Below are 25,259 nucleotides of genomic sequence, written 5' to 3'. Positions count from 1 at the left end.
CAGCAAAAACAGCTTCTTGAATGCTCTACAAGTTAGCAGTTTAGTGTGTGTTATATTTATGCTTGGGATATCGAAAAGTTAAATCACTGGAGGACGTCTTTAATCTTTAAGTCTGTTTCAGTCCATCTCTTCCTCCTCTTTGACAGTTAAGAGGGTCACTCCAGGGCTATTGAATCGCTGATTGTCTCCAGCAGACGGCATTAAGGGGGTGCGTTCTTCTATTAAATCTGCCTGTGCATGTCTATCCTGGTGGAAGGTCCTCGGAGGCTCCCTCATAGACATTAAGCCACTGGGGAGGCGGGGGGTGCGTGGCAGTGCTTTTGTCTTTGGGTGCTTATCAAGCCTGTTCTGTAGCACCGCACACAACTCACTCAGCTCCATGCTCCGGAACGCTGGAGGCTTCACCAGCCACACCAGCTTATCATCCACCATGGTGTCTTCCTCATCTGACATCAACTCCGATGTCACTCCTTCCCAAAGATCCTTCTCCTCGTGACTCTGGAGCATCGCAGTTCTGGAATCCAGCAGCCGCTTCCTCCTCGAGCGCCATCGCTTGTCGATGCGTGTATCTTCACTCTTCTTACGGTTCTCTGGCAACTGCATCAGGAAGTTCCGCCGGACTGTTTCATAGTAGGTCACACTGGCAGCCCTGAGCACATCATGAGTCACACCCAAACTTTCCTTGGATGCCTCTCTAATCAGATAGGCGGTAACCACCTTGTTGTGTGGGGAGTTTACTTTATCCTTAGGCTGGTATCTGTGTACCAGATTCACCACGGAATTATGGAGCCGCCTCACTGTTTCTGCTACTAGCGAGCTTCTGGCCCGCTTCCGCTTAGCCGGTACCGGGCCAAGCTGATGAACATCTCTTTCAAGAGAGTCTCTCAGTGAGACAACGTGTTCTTTCAGCCCTCCGACTTCTTTTTTCAGACCTCCTATTTCCAATTTTAGACCTCCAACCACACAGTTCAAGTCATCTTTCACCTGAGCCGTCACATGGCTCAGATTCATGACAGCTCTGTAGATCTGCGCGTTTGATACCTCAGCTGGTGGAGTTGCTGGGCTGTCAAGTCCATGGTGAGCTGGTGGAATGGTTGGGTGTGGTTGGGTGTTAGGATATTTATACCCATCTTGGCCAAGTTTCTCCCATGAAGTGCAGTCTGTATTACATTTTACTTCATTAGCTTCTGATTTGATCTGAGTAGCAGTCTGTGGCATGAGCTCCGCAGTCTGTGGCAGGTCAAGGTGTAAGGGCTGAGGTTGTTCCTGCTCAAAGCCATTTTCCACATGATAGACAGGAGTCAATATGATATCAAACTCCAGTTGTTGTAGCTGTGCTTCCTCCTGACTGGTCCTGGGGTCCTGTTCCTTCTCTGTCTGACTCTGTGTGGGTTCTGGGTCCTCCTGCCCCAGACTGGGGCTCCACCTCTGGGTCTGCTCCTTCAAGTCCAGGAGAACGTCTTCAGAGATGGAGACCGTGAGCTGCTGCTGCTGGGGGTCTGGGGGTAACTTCTCTGGTTGGATCACCGCGTTATTACTCCGTAGGCGACTGTTCTCCTGTCTCAAACGGATGATCTCTTCCTGGTACTCGAGTATCGTTTTTTCCACGGCCCCAAAAATCTCCATAGCAGCTGCTGTTAGCCGCTCGGTGAGGAATACATTCAACCACTGTAGTTTGGACATTTCGGGGGCAACAAATGTCGGACAGTTAGTTTTATCCATTTTGATACGTTTTACTTTCTTTGCTAAAATGTTTAGCCAAAAGTGCACCAAACCTTTCTGCTCTAATTTGGCTGAATTTGTTTATAAAAACGCCGAGTGGGATTTCGGCTTCCTTTTCAGAAACACGTAACTTCCGGTATTCGGGACTTTCAAAATAAAAGTCCTCATTTGGCAAAATGGGAATGGGAATCTACTGCTAATGCGATATAGATGGGGATTATTTTTTCCATAGATTTAATTTTCAAATAAATCCCCAAACCACAGTAAAAAGACAAGATGACGTGTCAGTTTTATATTCAGCAGAATATCCAAAAGTTGTTAAATCAATTCACATTTTATTGATCACATACCCATATGTAGCAGATGTTATTGCTTGTGTATGAATGGTGAAACGATAGCTAAGAGATTATCAGAGCACAATTTATCTTCCCTACCCCTCCCCTCCATTTCTTTAACCTCAAATTCATATAGGACTGGATAGGCCAAGAGTTATGTTCACCAGAAAGCACTGAACTCAATGCAAGCAACCCCCAAACCAGACAACCATCATAAAATAAATAAAACACCACCACAAACGAGAATTAAAACCAAATATGACTTTTCTGTATATAATTTATCTAATCTTTGAAGTGATGCAAATAGTTTCCACCTGTGATTTGGCATTGAGTTCTCAGCTGGGTCGTGTTCATTAGTGCACACCATAGCGAAACGTTTCACAATGGAACACGTTTTGCAACGGAAACAAGAGTTTCTATTGGACAAATTCAGGTAGGTCCCGCCCCGTTTGGTTCCTAGTAATGGTGTGTTCAAGAAAACTTGGAAACTTGTAGAAAGATGAGGTCTGAGTTTCCCACACGGAAAGTATCAGAATCAGTCAACCAATAGGAAGCTCTACGCAAATAACCTACGTTAATTTTAACTCGAGGTTCAAAGTTTCCGACTTGTCATTAACGCACCCCTGGCTGTTACACATCAGATGGACCAGGTGTTTTACCACATGGCTGGACCAGGGCCCGTATCCACATCAGAAGGACCAGGTGTTTTACCACATGGCTGGACCAGGGCCCGTATCCACATCAGAAGGACCAGGTGTTTTACCACATGGCTGGACCAGGGCCCGTATCCACATCAGAAGGACCAGGTGTTTTACCACATGGCTGGACCAGGGCCCGTATCCACATCAGAAGGACCAGGTGTTTTACCACATGGCTGGACCAGGGCCCGTATCCACATCAGAAGGACCAGGTGTTTTACCACATGGCTGGACCAGGGCCCGTATCCACATCAGAAGGACCAGGTGTTTTACCACATGGCTGGACCAGGGCCCGTATCCACATCAGAAGGACCAGGTGTTTTACCACATGGCTGGACCAGGGCCCGTATCCACATCAGAAGGACCAGGTGTTTTACCACATGGCTGGACCAGGGCCCGTATCCACATCAGAAGGACCAGGTGTTTTACCACATGGCTGGACCAGGGCCCGTATCCACATCAGAAGGACCAGGTGTTTTACCACATGGCTGGACCAGGGCCCGTATCCACATCAGAAGGACCAGGTGTTTTACCACATGGCTGGACCAGGGCCCGTATCCACATCAGAAGGACCAGGTGTTTTACCACATGGCTGGACCAGGGCCCGTATCCACATCAGAAGGACCAGGTGTTTTACCACATGGCTGGACCAGGGCCCGTATCCACATCAGAAGGACCAGGTGTTTTACCACATGGCTGGACCAGGGCCCGTATCCACATCAGAAGGACCAGGTGTTTTACCACATGGCTGGACCAGGGCCCGTATCCACATCAGAAGGACCAGGTGTTTTACCACATGGCTGGACCAGGGCCCGTATCCACATCAGAAGGACCAGGTGTTTTACCACATGGCTGGACCAGGGCCCGTATCCACATCAGAAGGACCAGGTGTTTTACCACATGGCTGGACCAGGGCCCGTATCCACTAAGCGTCTCAGTACTGATCTGGGATCAGTTTAGCCTTTTAGTTAATAATGAATATGATTATAATGGGCAGATCCTAGATCAGCACTCCTACTCTGAGATGCTTTCTGGAGACAGGCCCAGAAGAAGAAAAAAACTCCAGGCCCTACACATCACACATCAACATTTTTTACATTTCTTAGTCATTTAGCAGACGCTCTTATCCAGAGCGACTTACAGTTAGTGACTGCATACATTTTTTTTCTTCTTCATACTGGCCCCCCGTGGGAATCGAACCCACAACCCTGGCATTGCAAGCGCCATGCTCTACCAACTGAGAACAAGACTAGGAGCTTGATAAAAAATGATATATATAAAAAAAACTTGACAGGACTTCTGTTAGACAAAGAGAGTCCCTTTTCTAACAGTCTGTTGATAAAACATAATTCTAGTTCGGGGGGGGGGAAAAACATGACAAAGATCACCAGGAAAGAGTCCCATTATTAACCACAACGAAAGACAAAGAAAGATTGAGCTGTACTGGATAGTACTGTTACAACAAGAGCTCTTCCTCCTTCCTGTATACAACTAGAAAGCTCCACATGTAACTGAACTTTTTTCAGTGAATCTCCCATTGACTTCAAGTGCCACTTCAATCTTTCCCTCCTCTCAGTAAATCAGGACTTCTGCTTGAATCTCCAATTGACTTCAAAGCTAACTTGTTATGCAAAAGACCAAGAGAGAAATGAGTCCATCCATTACATCAGTCCCAGTGGAGCTAGTCCAGGAAGACTCCCCCAGTCAGTCAGGTAGAAGGAGGGTGTAGTGGTGAAACCCCAATAAAACCAGTCAGCCAGTCCATCACAGCAGCAATGGAGGACAATGGTGAGAGAGTATGGATGAACATGTGTGTGCCTTTCAATATGTGCATGTTCTAGTGTCTCTGTATCCTGCTGATGGATAAAGTTTCTCACATCCAGCTGTGAGTGTACTGCTCTATGTATGAATGGATGGATGTCTATGTCCCTGTCTGTCCATGTCTCAGGCCACAGTCTGTCTGTCCTCTGTGGTGGTCTGTGGGGGTCCCGTTCTCTTCCTCCTCTAATCCTCCACTCTTTCCTTCCTCTATCCCTCTGTTCCCCTCCTCCTCCTCCTCCTCCTTCTCTGCCTTCTGTTTCTCTGCCTTAGTCTTGAACCTCAGCCCGTGACCTGTGAACCAGACGAGAGGAAACAGATGATATATCTGAGAAAGACAGCTGTGTGTGTGTGTGTATGTGTGTGTTGACTCACTTGGGCAGTCTGCCACCTCCTTGTAGGCCTTCTTCTTACAGCAGCCTCGACACAGGTTGAATACACACTTATTACCCTACAGAGAGAGAGAGAGAGAGGGGGTTAGGGACCTGGAGAGAGGGTTAGGGACCTAGGGAGAGGGGGTTAGGGACCTAGGGAGAGGGGGTTAGGGACCGAGGGAGAGGGGGTTAGGGACCTGGAGAGAGGGTTAGGGACCTAGGGAGAGGGGGTTAGGGACCTAGGGAGAGGGGGTTAGGGACCTAGGGAGAGGGGGTTAGGGACCGAGGGAGAGGGGGTTAGGGACCTGGAGAGAGGGTTAGGGACCTAGGGAGAGGGGGTTAGGGACCTAGGGAGAGGGAGAGGGGGTTAGGAACCGAGGGAGAGGGGGTTAGGAACCGAGGGAGAGGGGGTTAGGAACCGAGGGAGAGGGGGTTAGGGACCTGGAGAGAGGATTAGGGACCTGGAGAGCGGGAGAGAGGGTTAGGGACCTGGAGAGATGGTTAGGGACCTGGAGAGAGGGTTAGGGACCTGGAGAGAGGGTTAGGGACCTGGAGAGAGGGTTAGGGACCTGGAGAGAGGGGGTTAGGGACCTGGAGAGAGGGGGTTAGGGACCTAGGGAAAGGGGGTTAGGGACCTAGGGAAAGGGGGTTAGGGACCTAGGGAAAGGGGGTTAGGGACCTGGAGAGAGGGTTAGGGACCTGGAGAGAGGGGGTTAGGGACCTAGGGAAAGGGGGTTAGGGACCTAGGGAAAGGGGGTTAGGGACCTAGGGAGAGCGGGTTAGGGACCTAGGGAGAGGGGGTTAGGGACCTAGGGAGAGCGGGTTAGGGACCTAGGGAGAGCGGGTTAGGGACCTAGGGAGAGCGGGTTAGGGACCTAGGGAGAGCGGGTTAGGGACCTAGGGAGAGCGGGTTAGGGACCTGGAGAGCGGGTTAGGGACCTAGGGAGAGCGGGTTAGGGACCTAGGGAGAGCGGGTTAGGGACCTAGGGAGAGCGGGTTAGGGACCTGGAGAGCGGGTTAGGGACCTAGGGAGAGCGGGTTAGGGACCTAGGGAGAGCGGGTTAGGGACCTAGGGAGAGCGGGTTAGGGACCTAGGGAGAGCGGGTTAGGGACCTGGAGAGCGGGTTAGGGACCTAGGGAGAGCGGGTTAGGGACCTGGAGAGCGGGTTAGGGACCTAGGGAGAGGGGGTTAGGGACCTAGGGAGAGGGGGTTAGGGACCTGGAGAGATGGTTAGGGACCTGGAGAGAGGGTTAGGGACCTGGAGAGAGGGTTAGGGACCTGGAGAGAGGGTTAGGGACCTAGGGAGAGGGGGTTAGGGACCTAGGGAGAGGGGGGAGACAGGTTAGGGACTTGGAAGTACAACATGGTGCCGACAGACATGGAAGCTCTGCTTCTAGCTCCTAAGAATCTTACCTGCATATGTAACACTATTATACAAGGCCAGTTAGGGCAGGTTCTCCATTGAACGTGTTTTAGTCCAGGGTTAGGCTTCATCTGTGTTGGGGAATCCGGCGAGCGGCGCCCTTTCATCCTACACGTGGTAATGAGTAACAGTGTGAAGAGGTTGTCACTCCACTCACCTTTGGATTTCCACACTGCTCACACTTGATGTACTTTACTGCAGAGAAAACAGGGGTAAAACAGAGGTTATCAACGGTACTGTTTGTGTAGAGCGAGGCTCTGTAGATTCTGTAGCATTAGACTATGGAGCGAGAGAGAGCGTAGGTTACACTGCAGTACGACAGGGGAAAATAACTCACTAGGTGACACTGCAGTACGACAGGGGAAAATAACTCACTAGGTGACACTGCAGTACGACAGGGGGAAATAACTCACTAGGTTACACTGCAGTACGACAGGGGAAAATAACTCACTAGGTTACACTGCAGTACGACAGGGGAAAATAACTCACTAGGTGACACTGCAGTACGACAGGGGAAAATAACTCACTAGGTGACACTGCAGTACGACAGGGGAAAATAACTCACTAGGTTACACTGCAGTACGACAGGGGAAAATAACTCACTAGGTTACACTGCAGTACGACAGGGGAAAATAACTCACTAGGTTACACTGCAGTACGACAGGGGAAAATAACTCACTAGGTTACACTGCAGTACGACAGGGGAAAATAACTCCCTAGGTTACACTGCAGTACGACAGGGGAAAATAACTCACTAGGTGACACTGCAGTACGACAGGGGAAAATAACTCACTAGGTGACACTGCAGTACGACAGGGGAAAATAACTCACTAGGTGACACTGCAGTACGACAGGGGAAAATAACTCACTAGGTGACACTGCAGTACGACAGGGGAAAATAACTCACTAGGTGACACTGCAGTACGACAGGGGAAAATAACTCACTAGGTGACACTGCAGTACGACAGGGGAAAATAACTCACTAGGTGACACTGCAGTACGACAGGGGAAAATAACTCACTAGGTTACACTGCAGTACGACAGGGGAAAATAACTCACTAGGTGACACTGCAGTACGACAGGGGAAAATAACTCACTAGGTGACACTGCAGTACGACAGGGGAAAATAACTCACTAGGTGACACTGCAGTACGACAGGGGAAAATAACTCACTAGGTGACACTGCAGTACGACAGGGGAAAATAACTCACTAGGTGACACTGCAGTACGACAGGGGAAAATAACTCACTAGGTGACACTGCAGTACGACAGGGGAAAATAACTCACTAGGTGACACTGCAGTACGACAGGGGAAAATAACTCACTAGGTGACACTGCAGTACGACAGGGGAAAATAACTCACTAGGTGACACTGCAGTACGACAGGGGAAAATAACTCACTAGGTGACACTGCAGTACGACAGGGGAAAATAACTCACTAGGTGACACTGCAGTACGACAGGGGAAAATAACTCACTAGGTGACACTGCAGTACGACAGGGGAAAATAACTCACTAGGTGACACTGCAGTACGACAGGGGAAAATAACTCACTAGGTGACACTGCAGTACGACAGGGGAAAATAACTCACTAGGTGACACTGCAGTACGACAGGGGAAAATAACTCACTAGGTGACACTGCAGTACGACAGGGGAAAATAACTCACTAGGTGACACTGCAGTACGACAGGGGAAAATAACTCACTAGGTGACACTGCAGTACGACAGGGGAAAATAACTCACTAGGTGACACTGCAGTACGACAGGGGAAAATAACTCACTAGGTGACACTGCAGTACGACAGGGGAAAATAACTCACTAGGTGACACTGCAGTACGACAGGGGAAAATAACTCACTAGGTGACACTGCAGTACGACAGGGGAAAATAACTCACTAGGTGACACTGCAGTACGACAGGGGAAAATAACTCACTAGGTGACACTGCAGTACGACAGGGGAAAATAACTCACTAGGTGACACTGCAGTACGACAGGGGAAAATAACTCACTAGGTGACACTGCAGTACGACAGGGGAAAATAACTCACTAGGTGACACTGCAGTACGACAGGGGAAAATAACTCACTAGGTGACACTGCAGTACGACAGGGGAAAATAACTCACTAGGTAACACTGCAGTACGACAGGGGAAAATAACTCACTAGGTGACACTGCAGTACGACAGGGGAAAATAACTCACTAGGTGACACTGCAGTACGACAGGGGAAAATAACTCACTAGGTGACACTGCAGTACGACAGGGGAAAATAACTCACTAGGTGACACTGCAGTACGACAGGGGAAAATAACTCACTAGGTGACACTGCAGTACGACAGATAAAAATAACTCACTAGGTTACACTGCAGTACGACAGGGGAAAATAACTCACTAGGTGACACTGCAGTACGACAGGGGAAAATAACTCACTAGGTGACACTGCAGTACGACAGGGGAAAATAACTCACTAGGTGACACTGCAGTACGACAGGGGAAAATAACTCACTAGGTGACACTGCAGTACGACAGATAAAAATAACTCACTAGGTTACACTGCAGTACGACGGGGAAAATAACTCACTAGGTGACACTGCAGTACGACAGTGGAAAATAACTCACTAGGTGACACTGCAGTACGACAGGGGAAAATAACTCACTAGGTGACACTGCAGTACGACAGAGAAAAATAACTCACTAGGTGACACTGCAGTACGACAGAGAAAAATAACTCACTAGGTGACACTGCAGTACGACAGGGGAAAATAACTCACTAGGTGACACTGCAGTACGACAGGGGAAAATAACTCACGTTTCTGCTCGGGACAGAAGTTCTTGTGGGGGTTTCTGGCTTTCTTCTTCTGTTTGTTTTTGGAGAGGGCATCGCTCGCACCGTCCGAGTCCTCTTGTGATAACGCCCTCTTGTGACACACTGCCTTCACCTCCACACCGCCACGCCCCGTACCGTTACCGTTAGCAGCCGGATCCTTCGGCCTGGGAGGAACAATGTCCATCGTCACGTCAACATGTTATGCTTTCGATGCGTGTGGACCGATGGCTTTGATCGTATAATGTACACAGAACTCCAGCTAGGATTCTCAACAGGAAATAGTCACTCACACTGGTCTGACGTACGGCTGGCAGATCCAATGAGGGAACGGCAGCCCAACCTCCTGCCCCGCCTCCTCTCCTCCATTGGTTATTTCCTCCTGCAGAGGTCAAACAAATGAAAAAGGAACCAGTGTCATCTAGCTGTGTTGGGAGGGGGAGTAGAGGGGGAGGAATTGGTAAGGAGAAACATTTTGGGAAGGAGAGGAAAGGTGAAAAACAGAATTATCATTTTACCTGGCAGTGTAGTTAACCCTATATACCTGGCAGTGTAGTTAACCATATATACCTGGCAGTGTAGTTAACCATATATACCTGGCAGTGTAGTTAACCCTATATACCTGGCAGTGTAGCTAACCCTATCCCTTGGTACCTGGCAGTGTAGTTAACCCTATCCCTTGGTACCTGGCAGTGTAGCTAACCCTATCCCTTGGTACCTGGCAGTGTAGTTAACCCTATCCCTTGGTACCTGGCAGTGTAGCTAACCCTATCCCTTGGTACCTGGCAGTGTAGTTAACCCTATCCCTTGGTACCTGGCAGTGTAGCTAACCCTATCCCTTGGTACCTGGCAGTGTAGCTAACCCTATCCCTTGGTACCTGGCAGTGTAGTTAACCCTATCTCTTGGTACCTGGCAGTGTAGCTAACCCTATCCCTTGGTACCTGGCAGTGTAGCTAACCCTATCCCTTGGTACCTGGCAGTGTAGCTAACCCTATCCCTTGGTACCTGGCAGTGTAGCTAACCCTATCCCTTGGTACCTGGCAGTGTAGCTAACCCTATCCCTTGGTACCTGGCAGTGTAGCTAACCCTATCCCTTGGTACCTGGCAGTGTAGCTAACCCTATCCCTTGGTACCTGGCAGTGTAGCTAACCCTATCCCTTGGTACCTGGCAGTGTAGCTAACCCTATCCCTTGGTACCTGGCAGTGTAGTTAACCCTATCCCTTGGTACCTGGCAGTGTAGCTAACCCTATCCCTTGGTACCTGGCAGTGTAGTTAACCCTATCCCTTGGTACCTGGCAGTGTAGCTAACCCTATCCCTTGGTACCTGGCAGTGTAGCTAACCCTATCCCTTGGTACCTGGCAGTGTAGCTAACCCTATCCCTTGGTACCTGGCAGTGTAGCTAACCCTATCCCTTGGTACCTGGCAGCGTAGTCTGAGTTGTCTGCTGACCTCTGTCAGCCCCTGCAGGTTCTTCACCTTAGCCAGCTCCTCTCTCAGGTCCTGGTGGATCTGCAGTCTGGGGAAACACTAACAAATAAACACACACAGATTGATGGAGAAGTACTGAGAGTGTGTGTGTGTGTGTGTGTGTGTGTGTTACGTACGTGTGGTGCCAGAGAGGTGTGCTCTTGAAGAGGTGTGCTCTGACATAGGACAGGGTACAGGGAGGGTATTGGTTGACCACCTCGAGATACTCCTCAGCCATCTCCCATACAGGAGGGCTACGACCCTCAAACAGAGCTGGGTTATGGAGGTTCCCCTCTGGAAACACACAGAGGAAGAGAGAAACACACATTAGTAGGTGTTATGACTAATATGACTCTTGGGAGACTAATTACGCAAGGTGAGGCGCAGGTGTGTGTGTGTGTCTCTCGGTGTGTGTGTGAGTCTCTCTGTGTGTGTGTGTGTGTGTGAGTCTCTCAGTGTGTGTGTCTGTTAGATTAATTTGTATTTTAAGAATAATGACTAAAGGATTTCACCCCAAATACAGTTTAAATGTGTGAACGGTGTTAAGAGTTATAATGTAGTGGCAACCCACTAACAGAGGGGGGCGGGACTAAACATTCCAGGGTGAAGGGGACTGAGAAAACGGGTTAAAAAAAGCCTCCTAAAGGTGGGCGGAGCAAAGTGCCTTTGTGTGTCAAGAGGTATAAAACAGGAGTGAATGGGTTTTGGCGCCAGAGCTCTCCATGAATAAAAATACAGATCATTCTTGCTGGTTGTGGACCTTGAATCATTTATGATTAAAACCAGGACCTTACAACCTCTGGTAATGATTCAAGCTTAGGTTGAATTAGAGATAGAAATTATCATGACAGTGTCTCTCGGTGTGTGTGTGTGTGTGAGCCTCTCGGTGTGTGTGTGTGTGTGTGTGAGTCTCTCGGTGTGTGTGTGTGTGTGTGTGTGAGTCTCTCGGTGTGTGTTTGTGTGTGAGTCTCTCGGTGTGTGTGTGAGTCTCTCAGTGTGTGTGTGTCTCTCGGTGTGTGTGTGTGTGTGTCTCTCAGTCTGTGTGTGTCTCTCGGTGTGTGTCTGTGTGTGTGTGTGTGTGTGTGAGAGTCTCTCGGTGTGTGTGTGTGAGTCTCTCAGTGTATGCGGGTGTGTGTGAGTCTCTCGGTATGTGAGTGAGTCTCTCGGTGTGTGAGTGAGTCTCTCTGTGTGTGTGTGTGTACCTGCACTCATCACCCCCTGTACTCCAGTCTCCTCCATACACTGCTTCACATCACTCAGGTGTTGGATGTTACCGTTAGCGAACACAGGGATGTTAACAGCGTTCCTATAGCAACAACACACCGAGAGAGCGACTGTTTAATAAACCCAGTACAATCACATGATCAGCTGACAATAGAATAGAATACTGTACAGTAGAATAGAATGTTTTCCTGTGAAGGAACTTCTTGTTTGGATTGGCTCAACAAACACAGGAGACCTACACAGCAGACCTACTAGACTACACAAACCGTCTCCAACTACACAGCAGACCTACTAGACTACACAAACCGTCTCCAACTACACAGCAGACCTACTAGACTACACAAACCGTCTCCAACTACACAGCAGACCTACTAGACTACACAAACTGTCTCCAACTACACAGCAGACCTACTAGACTACACAAACTGTCTCCAACTACACAGCAGACCTACTAGACTACACAAACCGTCTCCAACTACACAGCAGACCTACTAGACTACACAAACCGTCTCCAACTACACAGCAGACCTACTAGACTACACAAACCGTCTCCAACTACACAGCAGACCTACTAGACTACACAAACTGTCTCTAACTACACAGCAGACCTACTAGACTACACAAACCGTCTCCAACTACACAGCAGACCTACTAGACTACACAAACCGTCTCCAACTACACAGCAGACCTACTAGACTACACAAACTGTCTCTAACTACACAGCAGACCTACTAGACTACACAAACTGCCTCCAACTACACAGCAGACCTACTAGACTACACAAACCGTCTCCAACTACACAGCAGACCTACTAGACTACACAAACCGTCTCCAACTACACAGCAGACCTACTAGACTACACAAACCGTCTCCAACTACACAGCAGACCTACTAGACTACACAAACCGTCTCCAACTACACAGCAGACCTACTAGACTACACAAACCGTCTCCAACTACACAGCAGACCTACTAGACTACACAAACCGTCTCCAACTACACAGCAGACCTACTAGACTACACAAACCGTCTCCAACTACACAGCAGACCTACTAGACTACACAAACTGTCTCCAACTACACAGCAGACCTACTAGACTACACAAACTGTCTCCAACTACACAGCAGACCTACCAGACTACACAAACCGTCTCCAACTACACAGCAGACCTACCAGACTACACAAACTGTCTCCAACTACACAGCAGACCTACCAGACTACACAAACTGTCTCCAACTACACAGCAGACCTACTAGACTACACAAACTGTCTCCAACTACACAGCAGACCTACTAGACTACACAAACCGTCTCCAACTACACAGCAGACCTACTAGACTACACAAACTGTCTCCAACTGACAATCTCAATGTTTGTTGGAGAAACATAATATTGGTTATTCTCTGTAGTCTTTATTTAACTGTGAGGGAACTGCAGTGTAGTCTGCTTACCGTACAGCCTTGATGTGTTCTGTCGCGGGTCCTTTCTGGTCCTTGGTCCGACCGTGAACAGTCAGCAGCTGAGACAGAGAGCTCTGAATGAGTGTGTCGCCTCATGTTTCATAGAAGATCTAAATAAAATATGAATGTGTGTGTGTGTAAGTATGTTTCTCACCTGGCAGCCAGCCTTCTCCAGCATCTGAGCGTACTGAACAGTCTTCTCCATCTTGTTAAACACACGGATCTTACAGGTGATGGGAACAGAGATCTTCTCATTGGCTAGCTTCACTAAGGAGAAACATAGAGAAAAGACTGGCTAGCTTCACTAAGGAGAAACATAGAGAAAAGACTGGCTAGCTTCACTAAGGAGAAACATTGAGACCAGGTGACGAGGGTAGAATCTGTGTCTGCACCACGTACTCTCACTACTGGTGTCCCCAGGGCTCCAAGTCACTCGGTTCCATCATATACTCTCATGGTCTCTCCTATCATTGCTATGCGGATGACCCTCAACTACTTTTCTCCTTCCCCCCTTCTGACACCCAGGTGGCGACACGCATCTATGCGTGCCTGGCAGATATCTCAGCTTGGATGTCGGGCCCACCACCTCAAGCTCAACCTCGACAAGACGGAGCTGCTCTTCCTCCCGGGAAAGGCCTGCCCACTCCAAGACCTCTCCATCACGGTTGACAACTCCACGGAGTCCCCCTCCCAGAGTGCAAAGAACCTTGGCGTGATCCTGAACAACACCCTGTCGTTCTCGGCAAACATCAAAGCAGTGACTCTCTCCTGCAGGTTCATGCTCTACAACATCCGTAGAGTACGACCCTGCCTCACACAGGAAGCGGCACAGGTCCTAATCCAGGCACTTGTCCTCTCCCGTCTGGACTACTGCAACTCGCTGTTGGCTGGGCTCCCCGCTTGTGCCGTCAAACCCCTGCAACTTCTCCAGAACTCGGCAGCCCACTCCCCACACACTCCAATGGCTTCCAGTCGAAGCTCACATCATCTTCAAGACCCTGGTGTTTGTCTACGGAGCAGCAAGAGGAACTGCCCCTCCCTACCTTCAGGCTATGCTCAAACCCTACACCCCAACCTGAGTACTATGTTCTGCCACCTCTGGTCTCTTGGCCCTCCCACTCCGCAGCTCCCGCTCAGCCCAGTCCAAGGGCTTCTCTGTCCTGGCACCCCAATGGTGGAACAAGCTTCCCCCTGAAGCTAGGACAGCAGAGTCCCTGACCATCTTCCGAAAACATCTGAAACTTTAAACCCCCGCAAAAAGCGAACACTCACACTTGACACTTTTTTTTCTACTAATGATGTAGTAGAGTAAAGACAGAGTGCTTCTGATGTAAGGCACATTCCAGACAGGTAAAACATAATAAAACCATTTATCTTGCTCTCTTTTCTTTCTACCTCTCCAACTCTCTCCCTCTCTCCCTCCTCTCTCTCTCTCCCTCTCTGTGAAAACTCACCCATCTTCTCCAGCAGGTCCCACTCATCCTGTAGAAAGACTCCGTAGTGCCCTTCGGAGAAATAAGCCAGTTAGAAACAAGTTGACCTCATACATACAGCACTTTTAGCCAAATTGAAAACGAATGTTTTTTTAATCAGGGTCTCTCTCACACTCTCTCTGAGTGGGGCTTCAGGGTAGGTTAGTTAGTACCTCTCTTGGCGATCATCTGTGGGCATCCCAGGTTGAGGTCAATGGCATCACAGTAGTCCTGAACCAGTAGACATGCCTGGACAAACACCTCTGGGTCGTTGGCACAGAACTGAGACACACACATACAAAGAAAGCAGAGAAAGTACATCACAAACACCTCTGAGTTACTGGCATATAACTGAGTGACACTCCCTTCCTCTGTCAACATGTGTTTGTCTCTCTCTCTCACCTGTGTAATAAGCGGCCTGTCTTCGGGGCAGACTTCGCTGTACAGGTTATCTCTCCTGTAGTTGGCGTCACATACGAACACCTGCGCATGCAGCATGGGCGTGTAGCACAGCTCAGCGCCGTGGCGACGGCTCAGTAGACGCCAGGCCAGTTCGCTCTGGTCCACCATGGGTGCAACGATGTAACACGCTCCCCTCAGCGTGGTCTTCCAGAACTCAAAGCCTTGCAGCTTCACAGCCTGACCTGACAGAGGGGAAAGAGAGAAAACATATGTTGTTTTGAGCATAGGAGGACAATACAGTCAAAATATGAGGGTACTGGTACTGGGTAGAACTACAGTAGGAAGGTGATTCCCCTTGGGCCAATGACCACCGAAACGGGCCATGGTCTTTCTTGGATATTAACTAGCTAGCTAGATAGTATATCTGTAGGACTTCTAGCAAGATAGTATATCTGTAGGACTTATAAATATATATATATATATATAATATGCCATTTAGCAGACGCTTTTATCCAAAGCGACTTACAGTCATGCTTGCATAAATTTTTTGTTTATGGGTGGTCCCGGGGATCGAACCCACTACCTTGGCGTTACAAGCGCCGTGCTCTACCAGCTGAGCTTATAGCAAGATAGTATATTTTTTATTTATTTTTATTTCACCTTTATTTAACCAGGTAAGCCAGTTGAGAACAAGTTATCATTTACAACTGCGACCTGGCCAAGATAAAGCAAAGCAGTGCGATTAAAAACAACAACACAGAGTTACATATGGGGTAAAACAAAACATAAAGTCAAAAATACAACAGACAATATATATACAGTGTGTGCAAATGTAGCAAGTTATGGAGGTAAGGCAATAAATAGGCTATAGTGCAAAATAATTACAATTAGTATTAACACTGGAATGATAGATGTGCAAGAGATGATGTGCAAATAGAGATACTGGGGTGCAAATTAGCAAAATAAATAACAATATGGGGATGAGGTAGTTGGGTGGGCTAATTTCAGATGGGCTGTGTACAGGTGCAGTGATCGGTAAGGTGCTCTGACAACTGATGCTTATAGTTAGTGAGGGAGATAAGAGTCTCCAGCTTCAGAGATTTTTGCAATTCTTTCCAGTCATTGGCAGCAGAGAACTGGAAGGAATGGCGGCCAAAGGAGGTGTTGGCTTTGGGGATGACCAGTGAGATATACCTGCTGGAGCGCATACTATGGGTGGGTGTTGCTATGGTGACCAATGAGCTAAGATAAGGCGGGGATTTGCCTAGCAGAGATTTATAGATGGCCTGGAGCCAGTGGGTTTGGCGACGAATATGTAGTGAGGACCAACCAACAAGAGCGTACAGGTCACAGTGGTGGGTAGTGTATGGGGCTTTGGAGACAAAACGGATGGCACTGTGATAGACTACATCCAATTTGCTGAGTAGAGTGTTGGAGGCTATTTTGTAAATGACATCGCCGAAGTCAAGGATCGGTAGGATAGTCAGTTTTACGAGGGCATGTTTGGCAGCATGAGTGAAGGAGGCTTTGTTGCGAAATAGGAAGCTGATTCTAGATTTAACTTTGGATTGGAGATTCTTAATGTGAGTTTGGAAGGAGAGTTTACAGTCTAACCAGACACCTAGGTATTTGTAGTTGTCCACATACTCTAGGTCAGACCGGTCGAGAGTAGTGATTCTAGTCGGGTGGGCGGGTGCCAGCAGCGTTCGATTGAAGAGCATATAGTATATCTGTAGGACTTATAGCAAGATAGTATATCTGTAGGACTTATAGCGAGATAGTATATCTGTAGGACTTATAGCGAGATAGTATATCTGTAGGACTTATAGGACTGATAAACAATTATCTCTGGACAGTTTCATAGGGTAGTTATTGCATACGTTTAGTTGATATTGTGATATCTCTCATCCTCATTTCCCCGCAACAATGATGCTCTGGGTGTGACAAGGACAATTTAATTCATGTTAATGAGGCCATTTAAAAAACATTTGACAAAGCAGCAGACGACCGAGATCCACCAATGTTAGCGATCGCGTGTCGACTCGTGTAGCTAACGTTACCTATAGTAGTCAGAACTGGTGCACACATACTGTAGCTAGTTATACAGCCACTGGGTGCACATGACTATTGGTTAGCCAGCTAACGTTAGCACAGTAGCTAGTAAAATGCCGGTGGATTTGATTTAAATAGAGTCCAAAACAAAACCATGTTGATGACACGCTAGTAAACACATCTAACATTTCATCAAAATGCTTGATATAACAAAATAACATTTACCTGTATGAGAAACACGTTGAAAAATGCACTCCAGGCTGTTCTCAACAGTGGTTCAGGTGCCAAACCAGTGTAACAGTCAAATATGACCGAGGGGAAACGATAAGCGGCAATAGGTTCCGCCTGGTTACAGTAACTTTGCCTTTGAACATTGCTGAACACAGATTTCCATTTAAGCGACTTTTTGGAGTTGTGAGCTCTCTCCATAGTTAGTTGGAATGATGTTAGTCCCAGGATTAGTTCCTCGAATATCATAGTAATTGTGTATCATGTGGATTGGTGACAAACTCCTGTAAAACCACTAGAGGGTATCAAATACAAGAGCGCATGAAAGAACAGGGGGTGGATGGAGGACAGGAGAGGAGGAGAGGAGAGGGAGAGGAAAGGAGAGGAGAGGGGAGATATTTGAGCAGGAAATAATATATGCCAGAAAAAACAAGGCAACAGTAAACATGTCGTCCCCCACGAATGATGCAGCGCCTCCCTTGGGCCAATCAGTGTAATTCCGTAAATGACGGACCTCTATGGCAAGACGCATCATTCACACAAGTTTCGTCAAAATCGGTGCAGTGGTGTCTGAGATATTGCGTGTGACTAACGTACATACAGTTGATTACTATAGCGCCCCCCTTTTTTAAAAACTTTGCCAAAGGGTAAAGTCTACAAAACGCAGCCCACTCTGTTTGTTACAGATTTTAGTTTTGGAAAACTGTATGGAGATCAAATGTTTCATCGATGAGAAAATTAGCAGAATGTCGGCCAAAATCCATCTAGCTTCATCTTCTCCCACTGCCGGCCACTGGGCTTCCCCTCATCACACTATTTGGTAGTGAGTGGAAACGCCATCCGGATGCTTCACAATTTATACATCCGGTGAAATATCTGGTTCATTGTTCTATCTGAGGCAAATTTGTTCCTTGTGAGGAGAGGTACCTACGTATCTAATTTCATGACTTTAGGTCAAACGGGGTGAGGGTCGTGACCTTTCAACGTTTGCATTTTCAATCGCTTGTTATAGCGCCACGATCTGCTGATACAAATTACTCCCATGAATGTGAACTTCTTCTGCAGGTGTGCAACACCTCATGCATAAAATAGGTCACCTCTGAGTTGCTATTTGCCAGAATGGACCAAGTAAAAGGCAGAGGGCAAGGACAAAGGAGAGGTAGAGGGGCCCATAGAGGAATATAGTTCAGCTCTCAGTTAAAATGGAAAAAAAGGTCAAATAAAGCCTTTTGTTTCTGGACATTCATGCTATTGAGTGACATTCTTTCTGCATTGGTAATCTTTGGTGAAATAATTTTAGGAAAAAGAATACAGCCCATGCTGTGAGAACATGTTTACTTGCCTTTTATGGTGCATACTATAATTATAGTATCAACAAATCTTTTTACTTTACTCTGTACTCCCCTCCTCTCTCTTTTTACTTTACTCTGTACTCCCCTCCTCTCTCGTTTTATTTTACTCTGTACTCCCCTCCTCTCTCTTTTTACTTTACTCTGTACTCCCCTCCTCTCTCTTTTTACTTTACTCTGTACTCCCCTCCTCTCTCTTTTTATTTTACTCTGTACTCCCCCTCCTCTCTCTTTTTACTTTACTCTGTACTCCCCCTCCTCTCTCTTTTTACTTTACTCTGTACTCCCCTCCTCTCTCTTTTTACTTTACTCTGTACTCCCCCTCCTCTCTGTTTTTACTTTACTCTGTACTCCCCTCCTCTCTCCTTTTACTTTACTATGTACTCCCCCTCCTCTCTCTTTTTACTTTACTCTGTACTCCCCTCCTCTCTCGTTTTATTTTACTCTGTACTCCCCTCCTCTCTCTTTTTACTTTACTCTGTACTCCCCTCCTCTCTCTTTTTACTTTACTCTGTACTCCCCTCCTCTCTCTTTTTACTTTACTCTGTACTCCCCCTCCTCTCTCTTTTTAATTTACTCTGTACTCCCCTCCTCTCTCTTTTTACTTTACTCTGTACTCCCCTCCTCTCTCTTTTTACTTTACTCTGTACTCCCCTCCTCTCTCTTTTTACTTTACTCTGTACTCCCCTCCTCTCTCTTTTTACTTTACTCTGTACTCCCCTCCTCTCTCTTTTTACTTTAATCTGTACTCCCCTCCTCTCTCTTTTTTACTCTACTCTGTACTCCCCCTCCTCTCTCTTTTTACTTTACTGTACTCCCCCCTCCTCTCTCTTTTTACTTTACTCTGTACTCCCCTCCTCTCTCTTTTTACTTTACTCTGTACTACCCCTCCTCTCTCTTTTTACTCTACTCTGTACTCCCCCTCCTCTCTCTTTTTACTCTACTCTGTACTCCCCCTCCTCTCTCTTTTTACTCTACTCTGTATCCCCCTCCCCTCTCTTTTTACTTTACTCTGTACTCCCCTCCTCTCTCTTTTTACTCTACTCTGTACTCCCCCCTCCTCTCTCTTTTTACTTTACTCTGTACTCCCCTCCTCTCTCTTTTTACTTTACTCTGTACTCCCCTCCTCTTTCTGTTTACTTTACTCTGTACTCTCTCCTCTCTCTTTTTACTTTACTCTGTACTCCCCCTCCTCTCTTTTTTTTACTTTACTCTGTACTCCCCCTCCTCTCTCTTTTTACTTTACTCTGTACTCCCCTCCTCTCTCTTTTTACTTTACTCTGTACTCCCCCTCCTCTCTCTTTTTACTTTACTCTGTACTCCCCTCCTCTCTCTTTTTACTTTACTCTGTACTCCCCCTCCTCTCTCTTTTTACTCTACTCTGTACTCCCCTCCTCTCTCTTTTTACTCTACTCTGTACTCCCCTCCTCTCTCTTTTTACTTTACTCTGTACTCCCCCTCCTCTCTCTTTTTACTTTACTCTGTACTCCCCTCCTCTCTCTTTTTACTTTACTCTGTACTCCCCCTCCTCTCTCTTTTTAATTTACTCTGTACTCCCCTCCTCTCTCTTTTTACTTTACTCTGTACTCCCCTCCTCTCTCTTTTTACTTTACTCTGTACTCCCCTCCTCTCTCTTTTTACTTTACTCTGTACTCCCCCTCCTCTCTCTTTTTACTTTACTCTGTACTACCCTCTTCTCTCTTTTTACTTTACTCTGTACTCCCCTCCTCTCTCTATTTACTTTACTCTGTACTCCCCTCCTCTCTCTTTTTATTTTACTCTGTACTCCCCTCCTCTCTCTTTTTACTTTACTCTGTACTCCCCCTCCTCTCTCTTTTTACTTTACTCTGTGATCCCCTCCTCTCTCTTTTTACTTTACTCTGTACTCCCCCTCCTCTCTATTTTTACTTTACTCTGTACTCCCCTCCTCTCTCCTTTTACTTTACTATGTACTCCCCCTCCTCTCTCTTTTTACTTTACTCTGTACTCCCCTCCTCTCTCGTTTTATTTTACTCTGTACTCCCCTCCTCTCTCTTTTTACTTTACTCTGTACTCCCCTCCTCTCTCTTTTTACTTTACTCTGTACTCCCCTCCTCTCTCTTTTTACTTTACTCTGTACTCCCCTCCTCTCTCTTTTTACTTTACTCTGTACTCCCCCTCCTCTCTCTTTTTACTTTAGTCTGTACTCCCCTCCTCTCTCTTTTTACTTTAATCTGTACTCCCCTCCTCTCTCTTTTTACTTTACTCTGTACTCCCCTCCTCTCTCTTTTTACTTTACTCTGTACTCCCCTCTTCTCTCTTTTTACTTTACTCTGTACTCCCCCTCCTCTCTCTTTTTAATTTACTCTGTACTCCCCTCCTCTCTCTTTTTACTTTACTCTGTACTCCCCTCCTCTCTCTTTTTACTTTACTCTGTACTCCCCTCCTCTCTCTTTTTACTTTAATCTGTACTCCCCTCCTCTCTCTTTTTTACTCTACTCTGTACTCCCCCTCCTCTCTCTTTTTACTTTACTGTACTCCCCCCTCCTCTCTCTTTTTACTTTACTCTGTACTCCCCTCCTCTCTCTTTTTACTTTACTCTGTACTACCCCTCCTCTCTCTTTTTACTCTACTCTGTACTCCCCCCCCTCTCTCTTTTTACTCTACTCTGTACTCCCCCTCCTCTCTCTTTTTACTCTACTCTGTACTCCCCCTCCCCTCTCTTTTTACTTTACTCTGTACTCCCCTCCTCTCTCTTTTTACTCTACTCTGTACTCCCCCCTCCTCTCTCTTTTTACTTTACTCTGTACTCCCCTCCTCTCTCTTTTTACTTTACTCTGTACTCCCCTCCTCTCTCTTTTTACTTTACTCTGTACTCTCTCCTCTCTCTTTTTACTTTACTCTGTACTCCCCCTCCTCTCTTTTTTTTACTTTACTCTGTACTCCCCCTCCTCTCTCTTTTTACTTGACTCTGTACTCCCCCTCCTCTCTCTTTTTACTTTACTCTGTACTCCCCCTCCTCTCTCTTTTTACTTTACTCTGTACTCCCCTCCTCTCTCTTTTTACTTTACTCTGTACTCCCCCTCCTCTCTCTTTTTACTCTACTCTGTACTCCCCCTCCTCTCTCTTTTTACTTTACTCTGTACTCCCCTCCTCTCTCTTTTTACTTTACTCTGTACTCCCCTCCTCTCTCTTTTTACTTTACTCTGTACTCCCCTCTTCTCTCTTTTTACTTTACTCTGTACTCCCCTCCTCTCTCTTTTTACTCTACTCTGTACTCCCCTCCTCTCTCTTTTTACTTTACTCTGTACTCCCCTCCTCTCTCTTTTTACTTTACTCTGTACTCCCCCTCCTCTCTCTTTTTACTCTACTCTGTACTCCCCTCCTCTCTCTTTTTACATTACTCTGTACTCCTCCTCCTCTCTCTTTTTACTTTACTCTGTACTCCCCCTCCTCTCTCTTTTTACTCTACTCTGTACTACCCCTCCTCTCTCTTTTTACTCTACTCTGTACTCCCCCTCCTCTCTCTTTTTACTTTACTCTGTACTCCCCTCCTCTCTCTTTTTACTCTACTCTGTACTCTCTCCTCTCTCTTTTTACATTACTCTGTACTCCCCCCTCCTCTCTCTTTTTACTCTACTCTGTACTCCCCTCCTCTCTCTTTTTACTTTACTCTGTACTCCCCTCCTCTCTCTTTTTACTTTACTCTGTACTCCCCCTCCTCTCTCTTTTTACTCTACTCTGTACTCCCCCCTCCTCTCTCTTTTTACTTTACTCTGTACTCCCCCTCCTCTCTCTTTTTACTCTACTCTGTACTCCCCCTCCTCTCTCTTTTTACTCTACTCTGTACTCCCCCTCCTCTCTCTTTTTACTCTACTCTGTACTCCCCCTCCTCTCTCTTTTTACTTGACTCTGTACTCCCCCTCCTCTCTCTTTTTACTTGACTCTGTACTCCCCCTCCTCTCTCTTTTTACTTTACTCTGTACTCCCCCTCCTCTCTCTTTTTACTTTACTCTGTACTCCCCTCCTCTCTCTTTTTACTTTACTCTGTACTCCCCCTCCTCTCTCTTTTTACTCTACTCTGTACTCCCCCTCCTCTCTCTTTTTACTTTACTCTGTGATCCCCTCCTCTCTCTTTTTACTTTACTCTGTACTCCCCCTCCTCTCTATTTTTACTTTCCTCTGTACTCCCCTCCTCTCTCCTTTTACTTTACTCTGTACTCCCCCTCCTCTCTCTTTTTACTTTACTCTGTACTCCCCTCCTCTCTCTTTTTACTTTACTCTGTACTCCCCTCCTCTCTCTTTTTACTTTACTCTGTACTCCCCTCCTCTCTCTTTTTACTTTACTCTGTACTCCCCCTCCTCTCTCTTTTTACTTTAGTCTGTACTCCCCTCCTCTCTCTTTTTACTTTAATCTGTACTCCCCTCCTCTCTCTTTTTACTTTACTCTGTACTCCCCTCCTCTCTCTTTTTACTTTACTCTGTACTCCCTTCCTCTCTCTTTTTACTTTACTCTGTACTCCCCCTCCTCTCTCTTTTTAATTTACTCTGTACTCCCCTCCTCTCTCTTTTTACTTTACTCTGTACTCCCCTCCTCTCTCTTTTTACTTTACTCTGTACTCCCCTCCTCTCTCTTTTTACTTTAATCTGTACTCCCCTCCTCTCTCTTTTTTACTCTACTCTGTACTCCCCCTCCTCTCTCTTTTTACTTTACTGTACTCCCCCCTCCTCTCTCTTTTTACTTTACTCTGTACTCCCCTCCTCTCTCTTTTTACTTTACTCTGTACTACCCCTCCTCTCTCTTTTTACTCTACTCTGTACTCCCCCTCCTCTCTCTTTTTACTCTACTCTGTACTCCCCCTCCTCTCTCTTTTTACTCTACTCTGTACTCCCCCTCCCCTCTCTTTTTACTTTACTCTGTACTCCCCTCCTCTCTCTTTTTACTCTACTCTGTACTCCCCCCTCCTCTCTCTTTTTACTTTACTCTGTACTCCCCTCCTCTCTCTTTTTACTTTACTCTGTACTCCCCTCCTCTCTCTTTTTACTTTACTCTGTACTCTCTCCTCTCTCTTTTTACTTTACTCTGTACTCCCCCTCCTCTCTTTTTTTACTTTACTCTGTACTCCCCTCCTCTCTCTTTTTACTTGACTCTGTACTCCCCCTCCTCTCTCTTTTTACTTTACTCTGTACTCCCCCTCCTCTCTCTTTTTACTTTACTCTGTACTCCCCTCCTCTCTCTTTTTACTTTACTCTGTACTCCCCCTCCTCTCTCTTTTTACTCTACTCTGTACTCCCCCTCCTCTCTCTTTTTACTTTACTCTGTACTCCCCTCCTCTCTCTTTTTACTTTACTCTGTACTCCCCTCCTCTCTCTTTTTACTTTACTCTGTACTCCCCTCCTCTCTCTTTTTACTTTACTCTGTACTCCCCTCTTCTCTCTTTTTACTTTACTCTGTACTCCCCTCCTCTCTCTTTTTACTCTACTCTGTACTCCCCCTCCTCTCTCTTTTTACTCTACTCTGTACTCCCCTCCTCTCTCTTTTTACTTTACTCTGTACTCCCCTCCTCTCTCTTTTTACTTTACTCTGTACTCCCCCTCCTCTCTCTTTTTACTCTACTCTGTACTCCCCCCTCCTCTCTCTTTTTACTTGACTCTGTACTCCCCTCCTCTCTCTTTTTACTTGACTCTGTACTCCCTCTCCTCTCTCTTTTTACTTTACTCTGTACTCCCCCTCCTCTCTCTTTTTACTTTACTCTGTACTCCCCTCCTCTCTCCTTTTACTTTACTCTGTACTCCCCCTCCTCTCTCTTTTTACTTTACTCTGTACTCCCCTCCTCTCTCTTTTTATTTTACTCTGTACTCCCCTCCTCTCTCTTTTTACTTTACTCTGTACTCCCCTCCTCTCTCTTTTTACTTTACTCTGTAATCCCCTCCTCTCTCTTTTTACTTTACTCTGTACTCCCCTCCTCTCTCTTTTTACTTTACTCTGTACTCCCCCTCCTCTCTCTTTTTACTTTAGTCTGTACTCCCCTCCTCTCTCTTTTTACTTTAATCTGTACTCCCCTCCTCTCTCTCTTTACTTTACTCTGTACTCCCCTCCTCTCTCTTTTTACTTTACTCTGTACTCCCCTCCTCTCTCTTTTTACTTTACTCTGTACTCCCCCTCCTCTCTCTTTTTACTTTACTCTGTACTCCCCTCCTCTCTCTTTTTACTTTACTCTGTACTCCCCTCCTCTCTCTTTTTACTTTACTCTGTACTCCCCTCCTCTCTCTTTTTACTTTAATCTGTACTCCCCTCCTCTCTCTTTTTTACTCTACTCTGTACTCCCCCTCCTCTCTCTTTTTACTTTACTGTACTCCCCCCTCCTCTCTCTTTTTACTTTACTCTGTACTCCCCTCCTCTCTCTTTTTACTTTACTCTGTACTCCCCTCC

The 25,259-nt window shown here is 46.7% G+C and overlaps 1 protein-coding gene across 1 annotated transcript; it reads right to left on the bottom strand.

The window, feature by feature from the left end:
* Positions 1-4,665: 4,665 nt before the first annotated feature.
* LOC311140159 (tRNA-dihydrouridine(16/17) synthase [NAD(P)(+)]-like) lies at positions 4,666-18,443 on the bottom strand (the record flags this gene model as incomplete). Its single annotated transcript, XM_084175099.1, has 15 exons — positions 4,666-4,867; positions 4,949-5,024; positions 6,529-6,566; positions 9,178-9,359; positions 9,486-9,574; positions 10,615-10,711; positions 10,800-10,956; positions 11,865-11,968; positions 13,336-13,403; positions 13,499-13,611; positions 14,799-14,849; positions 14,990-15,098; positions 15,219-15,460; positions 17,496-17,530; positions 18,430-18,443. The coding sequence occupies 15 exons, from the start codon at positions 18,441-18,443 to the stop codon at positions 4,677-4,679; spliced, it is 1,566 nt and encodes a 521-aa protein (XP_084031225.1). The 3' UTR covers positions 4,666-4,676.
* Between the last annotated feature and the right edge of the window lie 6,816 nt (positions 18,444-25,259).

The sequence above is a fragment of the Coregonus lavaretus genome (assembly GCF_964263955.1).
Source record: "Coregonus lavaretus genome assembly, chromosome: 2".
Lineage (NCBI taxonomy): Eukaryota > Metazoa > Chordata > Actinopteri > Salmoniformes > Salmonidae > Coregonus > Coregonus lavaretus.
The sequence above is the reverse complement of the archived record's forward strand: the minus strand, read 5'-3'. Positions and strand labels throughout refer to the sequence as shown.